General features: G+C 41.8%; 3 protein-coding genes across 3 annotated transcripts in view; 1 reads left to right on the top strand and 2 right to left on the bottom strand.

Annotated features, from left to right (window-relative positions):
* The window catches only part of LOC138350016 (uncharacterized), a 177,593-nt gene that overhangs the window by 151,878 nt on the left and 6,533 nt on the right, over positions 1 to 19,182 (bottom strand). The gene's annotated exons all lie outside the window — the stretch shown is intronic.
* Positions 1,926 to 3,271, bottom strand: LOC138349903 (serine-aspartate repeat-containing protein I-like). Its single transcript, XM_069299894.1, has 2 exons — positions 3,206 to 3,271; positions 1,926 to 2,630 (listed from the first exon to the last, which is right to left on the bottom strand). Exons 1-2 carry the CDS (start codon positions 3,269 to 3,271, stop codon positions 1,926 to 1,928), a joined length of 771 nt encoding a protein of 256 aa, XP_069155995.1.
* Positions 17,139 to 17,594, top strand: LOC138349902 (osteocalcin 2-like). Its single transcript, XM_069299893.1, has one exon. The coding sequence runs from the start codon at positions 17,139 to 17,141 to the stop codon at positions 17,592 to 17,594; it is 456 nt and encodes a 151-aa protein (XP_069155994.1).

The raw sequence follows: 19,182 nt of genomic DNA, 5'->3' as shown, positions 1-19,182 counted from the left end.
TCTCTGTCTCTCTCTCTCTCTCTCTCTCTCTCTCTCTCTCTCTCTCTCTCTCTCTCTCTCTCTCTCTCTCTCTCTCTCTCTCTCTCTCTCTCTCTCTCTCTCTCTCTCTCTCTCTCTCTCTCTCTCTCTCTCTCTCTCTCTCTCTCTCTCTCTCTCTCTCTCTCTCTCTCTCTCTCTCTCTCTCTCTCTCTCTCTCTCTCTCTCTCTCTCTCTCTCTCTCTCTCTCTCTCTCTCTCTCTCTCTCTCTCTCTCTCTCTCTCTCTGTGCGTCTCTATGCGTGTCTGTCCCTTATCTCTCTATGTCCGTCTATATCTGTCTCTCTCTCTCTCTCTCTTTACTTCTCCCTTTTACCTATCTCACTACGTTTGTCTGTCTTTCTCTGTCTCTCTCTACGCATTTACCTCCCATTTTCTCTATACCAAAATTCATAAGCCTTCTTCCTCTCTCTCTCTCATTTCTCCCGTCTCTATATTTATCACCTTTCCTTATCTCTCTTTCGCTTGATGGCTATAATCGGTGGTAAATGCGGCCCCATTAGGATTTAAAAAGATAATTAAGATAGATAAGGTCGATAGATAAGGTCGATTATCCCTGCGATAGCCCAGTAGAGGCATGAGTCTTAGCGACACTCAGACTCTGATTGCCTAATATCTCAACAGCGTTATTACAATTTTGATCTTCGAATTCATCAGGATTTTTGGGGGGCTCTTCATTATGATTTTACTCATGTATCGGTGTTTTCTGATTGTTTTGCGGTTCGTAGTTGCCGTGATGAGTAACATTGATGGGTATAATCATAGATATTGTTGAGATATTCATAGATAATTGGAGATAGGGTGAGAATGATGGTGAATCAAAGGTACGGCTTTGTAATTGTGTATTGGGTGTAAGGGGTGTGGCTGTGGGGTGCGGGTGTGTGTGTGTGTGTGTGTGTGTGTGTGGTGGTATCTGCAGGGTTGTGTGTGTGTATGTGACAGTAGTTGGTGCGTGTTGAGATTTACAAACTTATGGTCATTTATCGAGACAGAATGGATGAGTGGATGAACAAATGCCATTTAGAGCAGTGTGGTTGACCTCGCGTGGCGCTGGTGGGTCTGGAGCATAGGGAAGTCAACTAAGAACATGCTGGAGCACCAAGAAATCACCAAGAACCTGGTGGGCCCAAACAAAATGTCTCCGGATATCCACAACACCTTCTTCAGGGAGAAAGAATTATGCTTCTGTATAGGGTCTTCCCACTATCTCGCCCCATCCAAGGGTTCCTGAACTTGCAATGATTCTTGTACGATATTTTTGGTGGGATCTGAGATCATGTTCTTTCACGCCACTTCTAGTGTCTCTCTCTCTCTCTCTCTCTCTCTCTCTCTCTCTCTCTCTCTCTCTCTCTCTCTCTCTCTCTCTCTCTCTCTCTCTCTCTCTCTCTCTCTCTCTCTCTCTCATACACCATTGCACTGTGTGTGAAGAATTGGATAGCAATTACAACAGGTTAACAAGCATGTAATATCAGACTGTTCTTTGGGTAATTCAACAGGGCGATAAGCTGCGAGACAGCTTGACTATTTGCATCTTAAATTGGCAGTGATGATGGCGGCCGAGGGGTCGTTGTTGCGAGTGTTTCTGTAGAAGCGAGTGATTGTGTAGTTTCCGTGCTGAGGGAGATGACTGGTTGTTTGGTGGTAGTGGAAGTTGTTGGGGGGTGGTTGTGATGATTGTTGAAATGGTGGTGATTGGTGTTGGAGTGTTGGTGGTGGTGGATGTGCCCGTGGTGGTGGTTGTCGTGGTGGTGGTGATGGTGGTGGTGTTGGATGTGGTGATAGTGGTGGTGGTTATTGTGGTGGTGGTTGTGGTTGTGGTGACTAGGTAATAAGGGGGGGGGGTTATAAGGATAGAGAAGGACAAGAGTTACTGAACTAAACATAATTATTTTAAGATATTAGTGTTTCAACACTTACCTCACCGTCACTAGGTGTCTCAACACTTGCCTCACCTTCACTAAGTGTCTCAACACTTGCCTCACCATCACTAAGTGTCTCAACACTTGCCTCACCATCACTAAGTGTCTCAACACTTGCCTCACCATCACTAAGTGTCTCAACACTTGCCTCACCATCACTAAGTGTCTCAACACTTGCCTCACCTTCACTAAGTGTCTCAACACTTGCCTCACCATCACTAAGTGTCTCAACACTTGCCTCACCATCACTAAGTGTCTCAACACTTGCCTCACCTTCACTAAGTGTCTCAACACTTGCCTCACCATCATTAAGTGTCTCAACACTTGCCTCACCATCACTAAGTGTCTCAACACTTGCCTCACCATCACTAAGTGTCTCAACACTTGCCTCACCATCACTAAGTGTCTCAACACTTGCCTCACCATCATTAAGTGTCTCAACACTTGCCTCACCATCACTAAGTGTCTCAACACTTGCCTCACCATCACTAAGTGTCTCAACACTTGCCTCACCATCACTAAGTGTCTCAACACTTGCCTCACCATCATTAAGTGTCTCAACACTTGCCTCACCATCACTAAGTGTCTCAACACTTGCCTCACCATCACTAAGTGTCTCAACACTTGCCTCACCTTCACTAAGTGTCTCAACACTTGCCTCACCATCACTAAGCGTCTGAACGTAATTACGTTACTTGTACTACATTAACGTTATAACAACGTCGTTCTAACTTTAATCCGTGTTTCCGTTTTAATCGAAACACGGCTAATTATTATTATATATTTTTTTGCCGGTAATTTAAATATCCAGATTTTACCCCATGTAATACGTTTTTCCCTAGAATATGTAAATTCCTTCCCTGGAGAATGTACAACTCCCCTGCTTTAATATCCAGATTACCTTCCCCTGGAACACCTCTATAATCCCCCCCCCCTCCCCCCCTTTGGTAAATCCAATTTCCCAACTCGATTTCCAAATTCTTCCCTGCTGGAATATGAAAAATCCCCCCTAGTTAGGAATCCCTGTTATAGATAGCTTCACTTCAACAGTATTCTGATTTACTGTCAAAGCCATTATCATTATTCCTTATCTAAGGTAAATTTGCAGTTCAGTCCAATTCAACTTTAATAAAGCTTAATTTTGGGCTCATTCCCGAGCCAAACTTTCGCATGTCTCCAGAAAAAAGCTTTTAACTCCACAACTACAAAAAAGCACCATCAAAAAGTTTGGAAATTCGCTCATCTTCTCACATTCAGAAGGTGAGTTGCTTCAAGTCCGAGCTGCTCGAGAACTACATCAATCATCAATTGCATCATTTGGCAACTTGCTTCATATCTCGGTTACTTCGTAAGGACAGACTATACTTGACTTTTCAGATGCTTCGTAAGATGGAGTGCTTCATTACACACAGAAATCACAATAGATTTCTCATTTCGATGCATCAAATGAACAAATCCACAAGGGCCGTGACGAGGATTCGAACCTACGTCCGAGAAGATTCCAGATGCGTCTGGGAGAATTGTGTAAAAACCTGGTTTGTGTCTCGGAGAGGCTGCAGGATCCGTGGTAGGTCAAGTTGATTTCCCGGTTGCAATTCTTATACCATGTCGTAGCTCAGTCGATTAAGGCAGCGTCTGGGATCCTCTCGGACGTAGGTTCGAATCTTCGTCACGGCCCTTGTGGATTTGTTCATGGATTGCTTCATTTCGTTAGTTGCTTAAGTGTGACCGGAGTGTCCATCCTCAAGTACTATACACTTAATATAATTTATTTTAATTTCATGGAAAGGTCATTTGAGAAACAGGTCGTCATCCCTCTCCCTCCAGTCTTGAAGAGTCTCCCTTCCATCTCGAAATAAAATCTCCATCTGTAAACGTTGTGTTTATTCAATTCACATCAACCTGTTCTCTTAAAAAGAACTTCGTTTTTATCGCGTATGCGTTACAAAAGGCCAAAAATTGTAGTACTAGAAAATGAAAGCGACTCGCGAAAGTGACGTACTGTCCCGTTTTCTGTTTTGGGTCCTCTGGTAGGTTAGAAGAGGACACATTAACTTCACGTTGGGAAACCTTAGGAGGACAGGATGAACACATAATACAAATTCTCATGATCACACTCTTTCCTGTCGTCCAGAACATCCCATTTCCTCGATTTGACAAAACGTACAAAATCCACTATCCTTATCTAACCCAAAATGCACAAACCCATGCTACCCACCCAACCTAAACAACCGAATCCATAGAAAACGAGGATTTTTCTGAGCTGCTCACAGTATGTTGTGTTTGCTACATTGCTTGCAATAACGCAACATACACCCGAATTAGTTGAGAGGATGGCATGTTGAGAGAAGGCCCGGGTCCGTATGGTCGAATTGTACATGAGACGATTCGATTAAGCTAATTTTCCGTTGGTTAAAACCGCACATGTCATTAGGTTAAGATGGCTTAGCTTAGAGCAGGCTGTGTTAGGCTCGGTTGAGTTAGATTAGGTTTGAGTTAGGTTACACACACACACACACACAGACATACATATATATATATATATATATATATATATATATATATATATATATATATATATATATATATATATATATATATATATGTTATATATATATATATATATATATATATATATATGTGTGTGTGTGTGTGTGTGTGTGTGTGTGTGTGTGTGTGTGTGTGTGTGTGTGTGTGTGTGTGTGTGCTCTACTAGGCTTAGGAATATTTAAGTTATTTTTTTGGGGGGGAGAGGGGGGGGGGGCTCTTCAAAGTGAATAGTCTCAAATTCTACTACCTAATTGCCTTTTATGTCAATATACATACAATGGTCCACACAGTTACTAAAAAGTACTATCTAAACAGGAGGATGGGTTGCGATGTGACAGCATTCACTGATAGTACATTTAGCGACTTTTGTAGAAATAAGTCTAGGATGAGATACATAATCTTCATTCCTTTACTCCCGTCCACTGTTATATGAATAAATCAACAATTCTACATTTCCTTAACAGATAAGAGAAGACATACTTATCACTTCTTCCGGATTACGCACTAAAATGACCCAAACTTTTAGTCTCCGTGGTGTAGTGGTAAGACACTCGCCTGGCGTTCCGCGAGCGCTTTGCCATGGGTTCGTATCCTGGCCGGGGAGGATTTACTGGGCGCAATTCCTTAACTGTAGCCTCTGTTTAACTCAACAGTAAAATGTGTACTTGGTTGTAACAACGATTCTTCGCGGCGGGGATCGTATTCCAGGGACTTGCCCGAAACGCTACGCGTACTAGTGGCTGTACAAGAATGTAACAACTCTTGTATATATCTCAAAAAAAAAAACTAACTCAAATGAATTAACCGGATAATAACAACGAAATACATTACAGTTCATTGTGGAACAGGATATTAATTAGGCAATAATCTTGTATTTGATTTAATAAGTGATAAACCTGAAGTAGTTTTGCCTAACCAGAAGTGTATAACCAGACTTAGCAACCCTCCTAACCATTCGAAACCGGTGTTCGTAAGCTCCATAATGATTTCAAATTGACTGAACCACTACTGTTTTACGTTAACACGTAAAAACAGTAGTTTTTTGTTTAAGTCGATTGCGTCAAAAGTGTGACACATTTAGTGTAAGGAGAGGCTACGTCCGTAGCCTCACCCACCGTCTGAAAAAGGCTGATTATAGAGGTCGGCCTCAATACGTGAAATCAGCAAAACTGAGTTAAGAATTGCGAGCTCAGCAACATTTCGAAGCCAAAGAATTACCTGCGCTGCTGAAACCTTTGGACGGACTCTCAACGTCGTCCCAACATTGTGGTTTTACGTTGTTTCATAATGCAATACCAACGTTTATATTTAACGTTGTTTCGACGTGGTTATAACCTTATATCAACGTAACCACAACATTTTGGCTTAAGGAACGTTGTGTGTTGATTAAGGAACATTTCACATCTTGAATCACGTCAGTGACGCTTATTCGACTATTTTAGGATTTTCTCAAAATTGCTTTACAATATTGGCTATAAAAGAATGAGGAAAATTTATGTGGAGGCGGAGAGGCCGGAGGAAAGAATATTAAAGATAGCCTACAGATGCAAGCAGATTTCTGAGCAAACTGCTTTGAAAGACTATTTTATAAGTCTTATCATAGGAGTCTGCAATTCGCAACATATTGATCAGAGCAATTCAGAATTTAATCAAAAGATTTCTATATAAAAAAAACATAGAGTTAAAATCTACAGTTTAAACCACCAAACAATAATACAATAGAAGGCAATTGTTATCAAAACTAGAATTAGATAATAAAAAGATATCCAGCAAACACATTCCATATAACAACAACGATTTTTAACTTGGTACGTGCTACGTCCATTTTGGCCTATGTACGTTCTAACAACGTTGTGACATCCTCAAAAAATAACGTTGCTGAAATGCTTGTATTTGTGCCTGCAGTTCCTACTCCAGACGTCATATTCTTTACGGTGATGTAAGAGTGAGAGAGAGAGAGAGAGAGAGAGAGAGAGAGAGAGAGAGAGAGAGAGAGAGTGAGAGAGAGAGAGAGAGAGAGAGAGAGAGAGAGTGAGAGTGAGAGAGAGAGAGAGAGTGAGAGAGACTCAGGTAATTATAAGACAGTAATTTAGCCATTATGGGTCTTATACTATACTTTGTTGTGTTTGAGAGAGCTCTTAAGTGTCCCCCCCCCCCCTAAGGCCGGGGTGGGGGGATGTGTTTGTTCACAAACACTGCACCGCTTCTGCTTCTTGTCGTCTACTTAAACAAACGCTGATTAGGCCGTAGAATACAATTCATCGATGCTGTCGCTGGTTGAATACAAGTAATCAAAGTTCTCGGTTGATGAATACAACCGACTGATTCACTATTGTATAAAGTAACCTGTTAAATTTTCCGATTGGTTAAATGCAACCTTTTGAAGTTTTTGATTGTAAAATATATATTTACACCATTGAATAATTAACAGGTAACACGAACGTGAATTTTCTCATAATATAACTAATCTGGATGTTGTGAAAACATCTTTGTGCAGTTAGTAACTGATTTGTAAATTCCCACGAAGAAGATTGCAATCGTGAATCACAAATTCTACGCATTTCCATTTTTTCTCCGTTGATGGTTTGATCTTTTCAGTCACGCACAGTAGTCCATGTTAATCAACTGAACACCCGATCCCCTTACAAGTGGTTGGTGAGTCCATTTGAGTGGTAGGTGACCCCCACTCTGGCGGAAGGTGAACCCAATTAAATATCCTCTTGGAACTGAGTGCTTTCATGTCCATATGCGTGTATGTGTAATTTCCTAAGTGTAATTACCTGTGTAGTTACAGGGTGAGAATTACGCTCGTTGTGTCCCGTCTTCCCAGTACGCTTTGTCATGTAACTACTAACTACGTGTAACAGTTAAACTACTGACGATTTTGGCCTCCACCACCTTCTTAGTTTGTTCCAACCGTCTCTACCACTCTGTTTGCAAAAGAAAACTTTCTAATTTTTTCGGCACTTTTGTTTGCTTGAATCTGTGTCCTCTTGTTCATAAAGTTGTTGGTTTCAGGAATTCATCTTAGTCAATATGATCGATTCCTGTTAGTATTTTGTAAGGGGTGATCCTGTCACCTCTTTTTCTTCTATCTTCTAGTTTTGGCACGTTTAATACCTCTAGTCTCGTCTCGTAACTCTAAGGTTTGTAGTTCCGGAAGCCATTTTGTAGTGTGACGTTGTACCTTGTCCAGTTTATTTATGTGCTTCTTGAGATTTGGGCACCATACAAATGCTGCATATTGCAATTTTGGTCTCACAATGTTCTTTGTGTTCCTCTGGCGACAGTTTACTGCATGTTTATACGTGTGCATGTGTTCATATGTATATATATATATATATATATATATATATATATATATATATATATATATATATATATATATATATATATATATATATATATATTAGTATATATATTAGTATATTTTGGTAGCAGTCTTTCTTGTAAACATATGTTGTTAAATATGTCCGAAAAAGTAAGATTAATAATTCTAACACGAATTTTCTCAATATTTCTTATGTTTCTTTTTACTGTCGATGGTAATTTACTGTCTATTACTGTTATATATATATATATATATATATATATATATATATATATATATATATATATATATATATATATATATATATATATATATATATATATATGTGTGTGTGTGAATACTACGTTGTATGTTTACTTAGCTTTCTTTCAGATTTCTTCAGTATGCATTCCAGCGCGAAATTACAGGTCTGAAAGAGACACCACTAGACTGTCTGATAATCCTCAGCCCCCCCCCCACCCCCCACCCACACCCACATCTATGTATTTTTCCTTAAAAACCCCGACGGCCCACACGCCGGGTTGATACACCCAGTCTGTACTTTTTTCCATGACATGTAAATATGTTCCATCCTGTGAACTTTACTATGCACTATGCACCTGACAAAGCTGTGGATTCCGGCCCTTAGGGGATGCCTCTCTCTCTCTCTCTCTCTCTCTCTCTCTCTCTCTCTCTCTCTCTCTCTCTCTCTCTCTCTCTCTCTCTCTCTCTCTCTCTCTCTCTCTCTCAACGAAGAGCTTTTTAGTTCTCATAGGGTTTGACTGCTGTTTTTTCCCCCGATTTTGAGGAAAAATGTTTATTTTCGGCGGCGTGAATGACATCCCAGCAAATACACACAACAACACATAACATAACAAAATACACAACGTTATTACAACGTTGCTTTAGATAACGTTGCTCTGAGGTTGTAATGGGGGTTAAAAAAATATTGTGGTTATGTTGTGTGTTGGGAAGTTGTGTGTGTGTGTGTGTGTGTGTGTGTGTGTGTGTGTGTGTGTGTGTGTGTGTGTGTGTGTATGTGTGTGTATGTGTGTGTGTGTGTGTGTGTGTGTGTGTGTGTGTGTGTGTATGTGTGTGTATGTGTGTGTGTGTGTGTGTGTGTGTGTGTGTGTGTGTGTGTGTGTGTGTGTGTGTGTGTGTGTGAAAAAATAGTAGTTAGTAACATGTGAGTGACAGTTGAGAGGCGGGCCAAAAGAGCCGAGCTCAACCCCAGCAAGCACAACTAGGTGAATACAACTAGGCGAAGACACACACACATGACGAGATGAGAAACTTCCTAAGGGGAATACCATGGGAAACAGAACTCAGAGAAAAGACTGTACGGGATATGATAAACTTTGTCACCCAGATGTGTCAGGAAGCTGCAGCCAGGTTTATCCCGGCCCAAAAAGAGAAAAATGAAAAGCATCAGAAGAGTCCATGGTTCAATCAGGAATGTGCGGAAGCGAAGCAGTTGAGTACAAGAACATGGAGAAACTACAGGTATAACAGAACACCAGAGATCAAGGGGAGATACCAAAAAGCCAGGAATGTGTAGCTCAGAGTGAGGAGAGAAGCAGAGAGACAGTATGAAAATGACATTGTGCGTAAAGCCAAGACCCAACCAAAACTGCTCCACAGCCACATCAGGAGGAAAACAGCAGTGAAGGAACAAGTGATGAAATTGAGAAAAGGGGAGAACAGATACACAGAGAATGACAAGGAGGTGTGTGAATAACTCAACATCAGATTCCAGGACTTCAAAATAGAGCAAGAAGAAGCCCCTTTAGTAAGAGAGGAGGCGGTAAACCAAGCAACCTTGGACGAATTTGAGCTCACAAGTAATGAGGTCAAAAGGAATCTGTTGGAGCTGAATGTGACAAGGGCTGTTGGGCTTGACAGAATCTCACCATGGGTACTGAAAGATGGTGTAGACCTACTAAGCGTGCCACTCTCTATGGCGTATAACAAGTCACTGGAAACAGGAGACCTACCGGAAAGCTGGAAGACATCTAATGTACACACAGAAATCACAATAGCGTGATACATCAAATGAACAAATCCATAAGGGATTTGTAGTAGCTCAGTCGATTAAGACAGCGTCTGGGATCCTCTTGGATGTAGGTTCGAACCCCTCGTCACGGCCCTTGTGAATTTGTTCACAGCTAATATAGTCCCAATATACAAAAAGGGTGATAGGCAAGAGGCATTGAACTACAGGCCAATTTCCCTAACTTCTTTACTATGCAAGGTGATGGAGAAGATAGTGAGGAAAAGGCTCATAGAACTTCTGGAGGAAAATTGCTTTGTAACACTTCACCAGCATGGGTTCAGAGATGGTAAATCGTCCCTCACAGGGTTAATGGAACCCTGTTTTGTCTTAATAGACAAAAATTAGACAAGGAAGAGACGGGTGGGCAGACTACATTTTCGTAGATTGTCAGAAATCCTTTGACACAGTACCCCCATAATAGGCTGTTACAAAAGTTGGAGCAACAGGTAGGAGTAAAAGTGGATAGAAAAGTGGATTCTCCAGTGGATAAGGGTGTATACCTAAGCAACAGGAAACAGCGAGTAACTGTGAGGGGAGAGACAGAGTGGCGAGATGTTGCCAGAGGAGTCCCAAAGGGCTCTGGACTTGGACCTATCTTGTTCTGTTATATGTAAACGATCTTTTAGAGGGAATAGACTCATTCCTCTCAGTGTTTGCTGATGATTCAAAAATTCTGAGAAGAATCAAGACAGATGAAGATAAACAGAGATTACAGGATGACCTGGACAAACTGGAGGAATGGTCTAGAAAATGGCTGCTAAATTTCAACTGAGGAAAGTGTAAAGTAATGAAATTAGGTGAAGGGAGCAGGAGGCTGAACAAAAGATACCATCTGAGAAGTGAAATCCTGCAAGAGTCAAATAGAGAGAAAGATCTGGGGGTTGATATCACACCGAACCTGTCCCCAGAAGCCCTTATCAAAAGGATATCCTCAGCGGCATATACTAGATTGGCGAACATACGAACTGCCTTTAGAAACTTGCGTAAGGAATCGTTCAATACCTTGTATACCACTTATGTCAGACTAATCCTGGAGAATGCAGCTCCAGCCAGGAGTCCATACCTAGTTAAACACAAAATAAAGTTAGAGAAGATTCAGAGGTATACCACCAGACTAGTCCCAGAACCGCGAGGCATGAGCTACAGGGAAAGGTTACGGAAGATAAACCTCATGTCCCTTGAAGACAGAAGAGTAAGAATAGACATGATTACCACCTACAAAATTCTGAGAGGAATTGACAGGGTGGATAAAGACAAACTATTTAACACGGGTGGAACACGAACAAGGGGGACACAGGTGGAAACTTAGTACCCAAATGAGCCACAGAGACATTAGAATTTTGTTTTCAGTGTCAGAGTAGTTAGTAAATGGAATGCATTAAGTAGTGATGGAGGCAGACTTGAATACTACATTTGAATATTCAGTTTCAAATGTAGATTTGATAGAGCCCAGTAGGCTCATGAATCTGTACACCAGTTGATTGACAGTTGAGAGGCGGGATCAAAAAGCCAGAGCTCAACCCACGCAAGCACAACTAGGTGAGTATACACGCACACGCGCTCACACACACACACACACACACACACACACACACACACACACACACACACACACACACACACACACACACACACACACACACACACAGGACGCCAGTTGACAGTTGAGAGGCGGGATCAAAGAGCCAGAGCTAAACCCCGTAAGCACAACTAGGTGAGTACAGGAAAAGTGAGTGTGTGTGTTTTATGTATTATTTAGGTCACACTAAATGATACATGGAAGAGGTCTGATGCCATACGAGCCTACGGTGTTCAGCAGGTCAGGTGACCGGACATAACACTGGAAGATCTGTCACAACAAATGAACAAATCCACAACGGCCGTGACGAGGATTCGAACCTGCGTCCGAGAGCATCCCAGACGCTGCCTTAATCGACTGAGCTACGACATCGTCATAGATGTCGCCTTGAGGCATCACGCAATTGTGATTTCTGTGACAACAAGTGACAGGTCCGCATAACGTCTCAAACTCTGTCTTCTGAGATTATTTCAGTCTTTGATTATGTCACTCCTTGCAACAGAGCTGAAGAAAAATAATACTGAGAGGAGGTGCTCTCTATTAGAGAAGAAATATCAGACGACAAATTATCTATCGTGCAATTGATAACTCTTAAATAAATAAATTTATGTGTGAATACTATTTTATATTCGAGATATGTTCAAATATGTTAAAATTGTGTGTTCAAATTAGCGAATGTGTTGTTGGGATTAGTTGTAGCTTAGACGAGCATTATGGCGATGGAAGGTTGGCGAGGACCACCTCCTATCCAGTACCTGGTTGATGGTAAGAGATATTTAGAGACTGACAAGGGATTGACAGCGGCCGATGCGAGGCACTCGTCTATCCGACCTGTTCTCTGGAATCTGAAGAAGCGACATTACTTATTAGTGACGCAGTGCACTATTCACACCAGGGATCTCTAACCGTGTGAGTTCCTACACAAGTGATCGCTCTCATGGATCACAGGAGAAAACCCACGGTTTGTGTTGATCAACATCTGGGTTTTAGTTATAATGTGATGCGGATCTTGGTTTTGACAAGAGTAGTCAGGGGGACAGAGTTAAACTATATGTATATACTATTCACATGAAGACGAATTAACCCTAGAGCAAGTAAGCAACAGTCCATGGGCGCTGCTTTGGAATTCATTGGTAATTATATTTCCGGTAACAACAGAGAATCAATTTTTCAAGCACATTTATAACATAAGTCTGTCCCGAAACCAACAGTATGCATACGTATGTCACAAAATATACCTAAAATATGTCAAGGCCACCACTAATTATACCTCTATCATAAACTAGACAGCACACAAGATCTTCCTCAGCTCAACCATTCAGAAAAAATCGCCAAAGTCCTTTGCTATGTCTCACTTTGGAGATACTCCGTCACAGTGTTTCGTAATATCCTTCTCGTGTAGGATAAAATCCCAGTGAATCGTGGTGTGTGTGCTGGCATTGTCAGGCTGATGTAATTTGCATAACAGATAACGGAAAGCAATAACAGTGTTGGTTATCATTCCTGACCTCTGTAAAAATGTTAAAATGAAGGTAATGTATTATCCACAGGCTAATATAGCTGCCAAGGTTTTTTTTGTTTATTTTTTCCCAAAAGTTTAATGTGAAAATTTGGTCCATCTATACCCCAACACATAATGTAACCAGAATGGTTATTTATAACGTTACTACTTTGTAAAAACTTTGTGTATCGCATCCTCATAACGAATTTGTATCGTACTTTAAGATATATATAGGTTTAAAAAACAAATATATATATATATATATATATATATATATATATATATATATATATATATATATATATATATATATATATATATATATATATATATATATATTGCTCGCCTCACAGCAGTAGCAGCACCACATGCAGGGGATTTCCTGTTAGCAACCCCAATGTCGGCAACTGGCACGCGTCTCACACCACACGCCCTCCGAATTGCTGTGGCCCTTCGCCTTGCTGCCCCAATCCACACCAGATATAGGTGTATTTGCGGCGAGGTGGTGGCTGACAGGTACGGCCACCATGGCCTACTCTGCCAAAGCACAGGGGGATGGCACTCGAGGCACAGTGAAGTTAACGACATCATCAAGAGGAGCCTCACCACAGCTGGATGCCCAGCTGAAAGAGAGCCCCGTTACCTAACGCCCCGTAACTCTGATGCTCTTATTGGTCGCCCAGATGGTATCACAGTGAACCCCTGGAAGAATGACAAGCAGTTGGTATGGGACTACACGTGCGTATCAACCCTGGCTAACACCTACATTAACCTCAGTGTTGCACAACCAGGTGGCGCTGCCACCCACAGGGAAGCAGCCAAATCCCGTAAGTATAGAGAACTGGATCACCACTACAATTTTGTCCCCATTGCTTCTGAGACACTCGGCGCCTGGGGTAAAAGTGCTACCAGTTTTTTGAAGGAACTGGGTTCTAGGCTCATTGAAACAACAAGGGACCCAAGAGCTGCAAGCTTTCTTTTCCAGCGCCTCAGAGTGGCGATACAGAGGGGAAATGCGCACTGCATCCAGGGTTCCTGCCCGCCATCTGAGGAGCTGGAGGAACTCGACAACCTATGATAACCATCTTTGTAACCCATATATAACTCCTTTTTTGTAACAAAGTTCAAATAAAGTAAATATATATGTGTACATACAAAAGAATGGGGGTGGTAGGAGAAGATAATATTAGTGTTCAGTGAGAAACCACAAGGTCTCCTCTGAATACTTTTTATTTTCTTCTCCGAGGCTATGGGTCCTCACATTGGCACCAGAGGTGGTACCCTCACAAACTTATATATATATATATATATATATATATATATATATATATATATATATATATATATATATATATATATATATATATATATATATATATATATATATATAGTGTGTGTGTGTGTGTGTGTGTAAATCACGAAAACATTAACACGTGATAAATAATGTGAAAATATTTAACCACGAAGGAAAAATGACACCGGAATTGTTATGAGCGCATTCTGTATTATTCAACACATTATCAAAAGCACCGTCGCTGAAATAACACTTAAATATATTTATACGAACCGGAAGGTGTCTTGTGAGGTAATAGTGTGCTGACTAACACGAAACCGCTCAGGTGAATTCTGGTTTAATTTTTCCTTCGTGGGTTAACATATTTTCAGATTATTCATCCCGTGGGTTAGACATATTTGTGAATGAGTTTAGGTGGAAATAAACAGGAGGGAGCTATCAGGGGGAAAAGCGCCAAGCCATCACGACTATATAGCACTGGGAAGGGGTCAGGGTAAGGATTTGGGAAGGGACGGAGGGAAGGAATGGTGCCCAACCACCTGAACGGTCGGGGATTGAACGCCGACCTGCATGAAGCAAGACCGTCGCTCTACCGTCCAGCCCAAGTGGTTGGACTGAAATAAACGGGAACTGCTTCATATGGTCCAGAAAAGGCTTTCTGCAGTTTCCAGTATTCCTATGTGCCCTTTTTTTTTTAGTAAAGGTGTTCAGTTAGAGCAAAGGTGTTTTATTGTTTTTGATGTAATTTTCTATGGAGCTCAGAATTTATAACTAATTTGCGGAAACTATTTTACTAGTTATTTCAATAGTGAGTTAGAGGAGAAATCTGTATGGGCGTCAGAAATTTACATTGAGTATAGAAGACGAGTGACTATTTACACCCCATGCAGGAGTGACCCACCCATGCAAGAGTGGCCCACCTCCACCCATGCAAGAGTGACCCCCCTCCACCCATGCAGGAGTGACCCCACTCCACCCATGCAGGAGTGGCCCACCTCCACCCATGCAGGAGTGGCCCACCTCCACCCATGCAGGAGTGACCCCACTCCACCCATGCAGGAGTGACCCCACTCCACCCATGCAGGAGTGACCCCACTCCACCCATGCAGGAGTGACCCCACTCCACCCATGCAGGAGTGACCCCCCCGCTCCACCCATGCAGGAGTGCCCCCCCCCGCCCTCCACCCATGCAGGAGAGACCCCCCTCCCCCCCCCCCCTCCACCCATGCAGGAGTGACCCCCCCCCCGCCCTCCACCCATGCAGGAGAGACCCCCTCCCCCCCTCCACCCATGCAGGAGAGACCCCCTCCCCCCCTCCACCTATGCAGGAGAGACCCCCTCCCCCCCCCTCCACCCATGCAGGAGAGACCCCCTCCCCCCCCCCTCCACCCATGCAGGAGAGACCCCCTCCCCCCCCCTCCACCCATGCAGGAGAGACCCCCTCCCCCCCCTCCACTCATGCAGGAGAGACCCCCCTCCCCCCCCCCCCTCCACCCATGCAGGAGAGACCCCCTCCCCCCCCCTCCACTCATGCAGGAGAGACCCCCCTCCCCCCCCCCCTCCACCCATTCATCATGCCATATTAAACGGAAATTATATTTTTCATCTTTACTAAATCCACAAATCAACAATATGTGGTCAGAATTTCCTGATATTTGAAATCCTTTCACGTAATAAAAATGTAAGAGTCAAATCTGATCACATTTACAGAAGTTATAGCACGAATTTTGAGAGTAAAAAAAAAATGGGAGAAAATGGAGTAGAATCATTAGCATAGACTGAAGACGCTGTTAAAATATATTAGGAAGCATTGAATAAATGTTAAGTGTAATATTTTTATCAAGACCTTTAAGACTGGCATTGTGTCAGTGTCTTTGTTAGACTCTCCAGTGGGCCGGTGTTCACGACATGAAATATTGAAAATAATACGTAATTAAATAAATTAATTAAAATAATACTTTCGCATTAATGGATAAACACTTAAAGAGGAATTTAGGGGATAGCATGTACGAGAAAGTTTCAGGAGTATGTGGAGCATATCTGCAGAAATGGTTTGTATTGTGGCTGCTGGAGATCAATCTTTGTAGATGCAAGGTGATGAGAATGGGAGCAGATCAAAGGAGGATATTAATCCTCCAGCAGAGTGCAAAACACCTGCTGGTATCCTAAAAGGATAGGAACACAATGGTGCACGTAACACCTGAATTATTGGCAGAACATCAGATAAACAGGATATCATCAGTAGAGTGTGCAACTTTTCTGAACAGCATCCTCGAATTTCAGTAAACAAACATTCAGAAAACTGAAGATAAACATATATACGACAGTTTCTAGGCGTATACATTGTTAACCAGAAATCTGAAACTGATAAAGATTTATGCAAAATACTGTATGCATATGACTTTACTACTTGCTAACATAAACACAAGATTATAAACGAGTATAATACTTAAAAAATGGATCAAATTAGCGATGCCAAATTGAACAAAAACTCAGTCTTACAGAGCAAGACAATCGAAGATGCAGGTGAGACTTGACCGCAACGTACAAGATATATAGATCCATATTCTGAATACCTATAGGAGAACACAGAGTGCTGAAAATTAATCAAGGCCCAAAAAGGGGAGGTGACTTTAATATATATGTATATGATGCTTAGCCCATAACGTCTTCATCAACTTGTATTAAACCTGTTATAATCTATTGTCCCCTTGGTGCTTGTGTGCAGTGCCGGGTAACAACAGGTTGCTTGTTAGAGAAGGGTCAGGAAGGGAGGGGAGGAGGAGGGGGGGGGAGGAGGAGGAGGAGGGGGGGGAAACACATCCCTGTGAGAAATAGGTAAACCTGGAAACATTTGTCAATAGTCTGGAAAAAGTTCGAGCACTCAAGAGTAACAAATGGCAGAGTGTGCTGAGGTGGTCATCACTGTGGTGGTCAATACAGCTGCAGCATCCTCACTTGGGCCGGTCGACGCAGCATCCTCACTTGGGTCGGTCGACGCAGCAGCATCCTCACCTGGGTCGGTCGACGCAGCATCATCCTCACCTGGGTCGGTCGACGAAGCATCCTCACCTGGGTCGGGCGACGCAGCATCCTCACTTGGGTCGGTCGACGCAGCATCGTCACTTGGGCCGGTCGACAGAGCATCCTCACCTGGGTCGGTCAACGCAGCATCCTCACTTGGGTCCGTCGACGCAGCATCCTCACCTGGGTCGGTCAACGCAGCATCCTCACTTGGGTCCGTCGACGCAGCATCCTCACCTGGGTCCGTCGACGCAGCATCCTCACTTGGGTCGGTGGGCCATGTGCTTCTGATTGGTCGACCAAAGTTCCCAGATCGTCGAGGTGGTTGAGTTTGGCTGCGTGTCTGCTCGCTCTGAATCTGTGAGTGAGGTTCTAGCTCCTGTCCCCTGCCTTCGCGGATAGTGTTAAGGTTCTATGCTCGTCAGAGCTGCGGCTGTTCACGAAGTCGCATTAAAGTTTAGGAACTTTATTATAACAAGTTGACATGTTCTACAAAATATGTGTTATTATACAGTATATTATAATTTTGTTCAGTTAGGCCTATTGGATAGGCTGGGTCAGGTGCCTTTGTTGTCTTGACAATTAATTGTAGTTCGTCTCATCCTCAGCCAAAGCTGTCAGTCAAAAGACTGACCAGTAGAGTGTTTAAATTGACTTGACAGTGACTTGACAGTGACTTGACAGTAGACAGTTCACTGGCAATGAATTCTTTTACACTTATTATTACAAAAAAATCATATGTGAATTATTATTATATAGTGTAGTATTATATAGGATATAGTCAATAACATTATTATATAGTATTTAGGGACCTAACTATGCATAGTTATAGGTCTCTGGTAGGTTCAGTAAACTGTTCTGGCTTCGTCGATTTAACTAGTGTCTCCAGCACCAGGTGGGAAGTGTTCGAGGCAGCAGGTCGTCTCTGACCATGGCATAGACAATGGTTAAGTGCTCTATAGGTCTAATACTGACCGGTGGAGATTATAACGGGGTCGGAATGGGACTTATACGTCCCGAACGCAACGTTGTTGTTATTGTGGTTGTTGTTTAAGAAAGTGAAAGTGAAAAATCAAGTGAAAACACTAACTGTCACTTGAGCCAACATTTACTGTTAATTGAAGCAACATTCACTGTCACTTGAGCCAACATTCACTGTCAATTGAGCCAACATTCACTGTCACTTGAGCCAACATTCACTGTCAATTGAGCCAACATTCACTGTCAATTGAAACAACTTTCACTGTCAATTGAGCCAACATTCACTGTCAATTGAACCAACTTTCACTGTCAATTGAGCCAACATTCACTGTCAATTGAAGCAACATTCACTGTCATCTTGGAACATTACCTCATTACCTGAATGAAATGTTATCTACGATAAGATGTATAATGTGACAACGCATAAGAGAAGCTTCCGGTACACATCACTTCTCTGTAAATCATTTCCATTTACAAATTTCCATTTACAAATTAATTGTATTTATTTTTTTTTTCAAATCCACCACCGACCTCTGTAGTAAAAACTGATAGATCAATATTGTTCCCTCTCTTGTTTTCTCAGGATAAATTCATTCTGAATTATTTCATGTTTACAGAGTGCTATTTATAGAGTTTAAGAGATTTTGTTAAGGAATTAACAAGTATTTTATTTGCCGTCAGCTAATTATTATTATTGAAATAGAAAAATAATAATGGAAAATATACTCAACAAATTGTTAATTTTATTCATTGTAAATTTGAACTATGAATTTTTAACTTGTGGTGTTTGTTGTATTTTCATGATGGATTATAAAAAAAAATCCTATCATATTATGTCCATGTAAAACAGGTGCTATTTTACAAGATACATTTTGTAAAAAGGAATTTTTGTTTAATATGTCCCATCATATATTTATTGAAAGTGATATTTAAGTT

The sequence above is a fragment of the Procambarus clarkii genome, chromosome 43 (genome assembly GCF_040958095.1).
Source record: "Procambarus clarkii isolate CNS0578487 chromosome 43, FALCON_Pclarkii_2.0, whole genome shotgun sequence".
NCBI lineage: Eukaryota > Metazoa > Arthropoda > Malacostraca > Decapoda > Cambaridae > Procambarus > Procambarus clarkii.
Note: the sequence above shows the minus strand (reverse complement) of the source record. Positions and strands in the feature narration are given on the sequence as shown.

What these genes read in the sequence shown, in the direction of transcription:
- LOC138349903 (XM_069299894.1), bottom strand. Translation starts at nt 3,271, where the DNA reads ATGATGCAATTGATGATTGATGTAGTTCTCGAGCAGCTCGGACTTGAA. An exon ending in AAGCAACTCACCTTCTGAAT is followed by an intron (nt 2,631 to 3,205) that starts GTGAGAAGATGA and finishes AATTACGTTCAG; the next exon opens with ACGCTTAGTGATGGTGAGGC.
- LOC138349902 (XM_069299893.1), top strand. Translation starts at nt 17,139, where the DNA reads ATGGCAGAGTGTGCTGAGGTGGTCATCACTGTGGTGGTCAATACAGCT.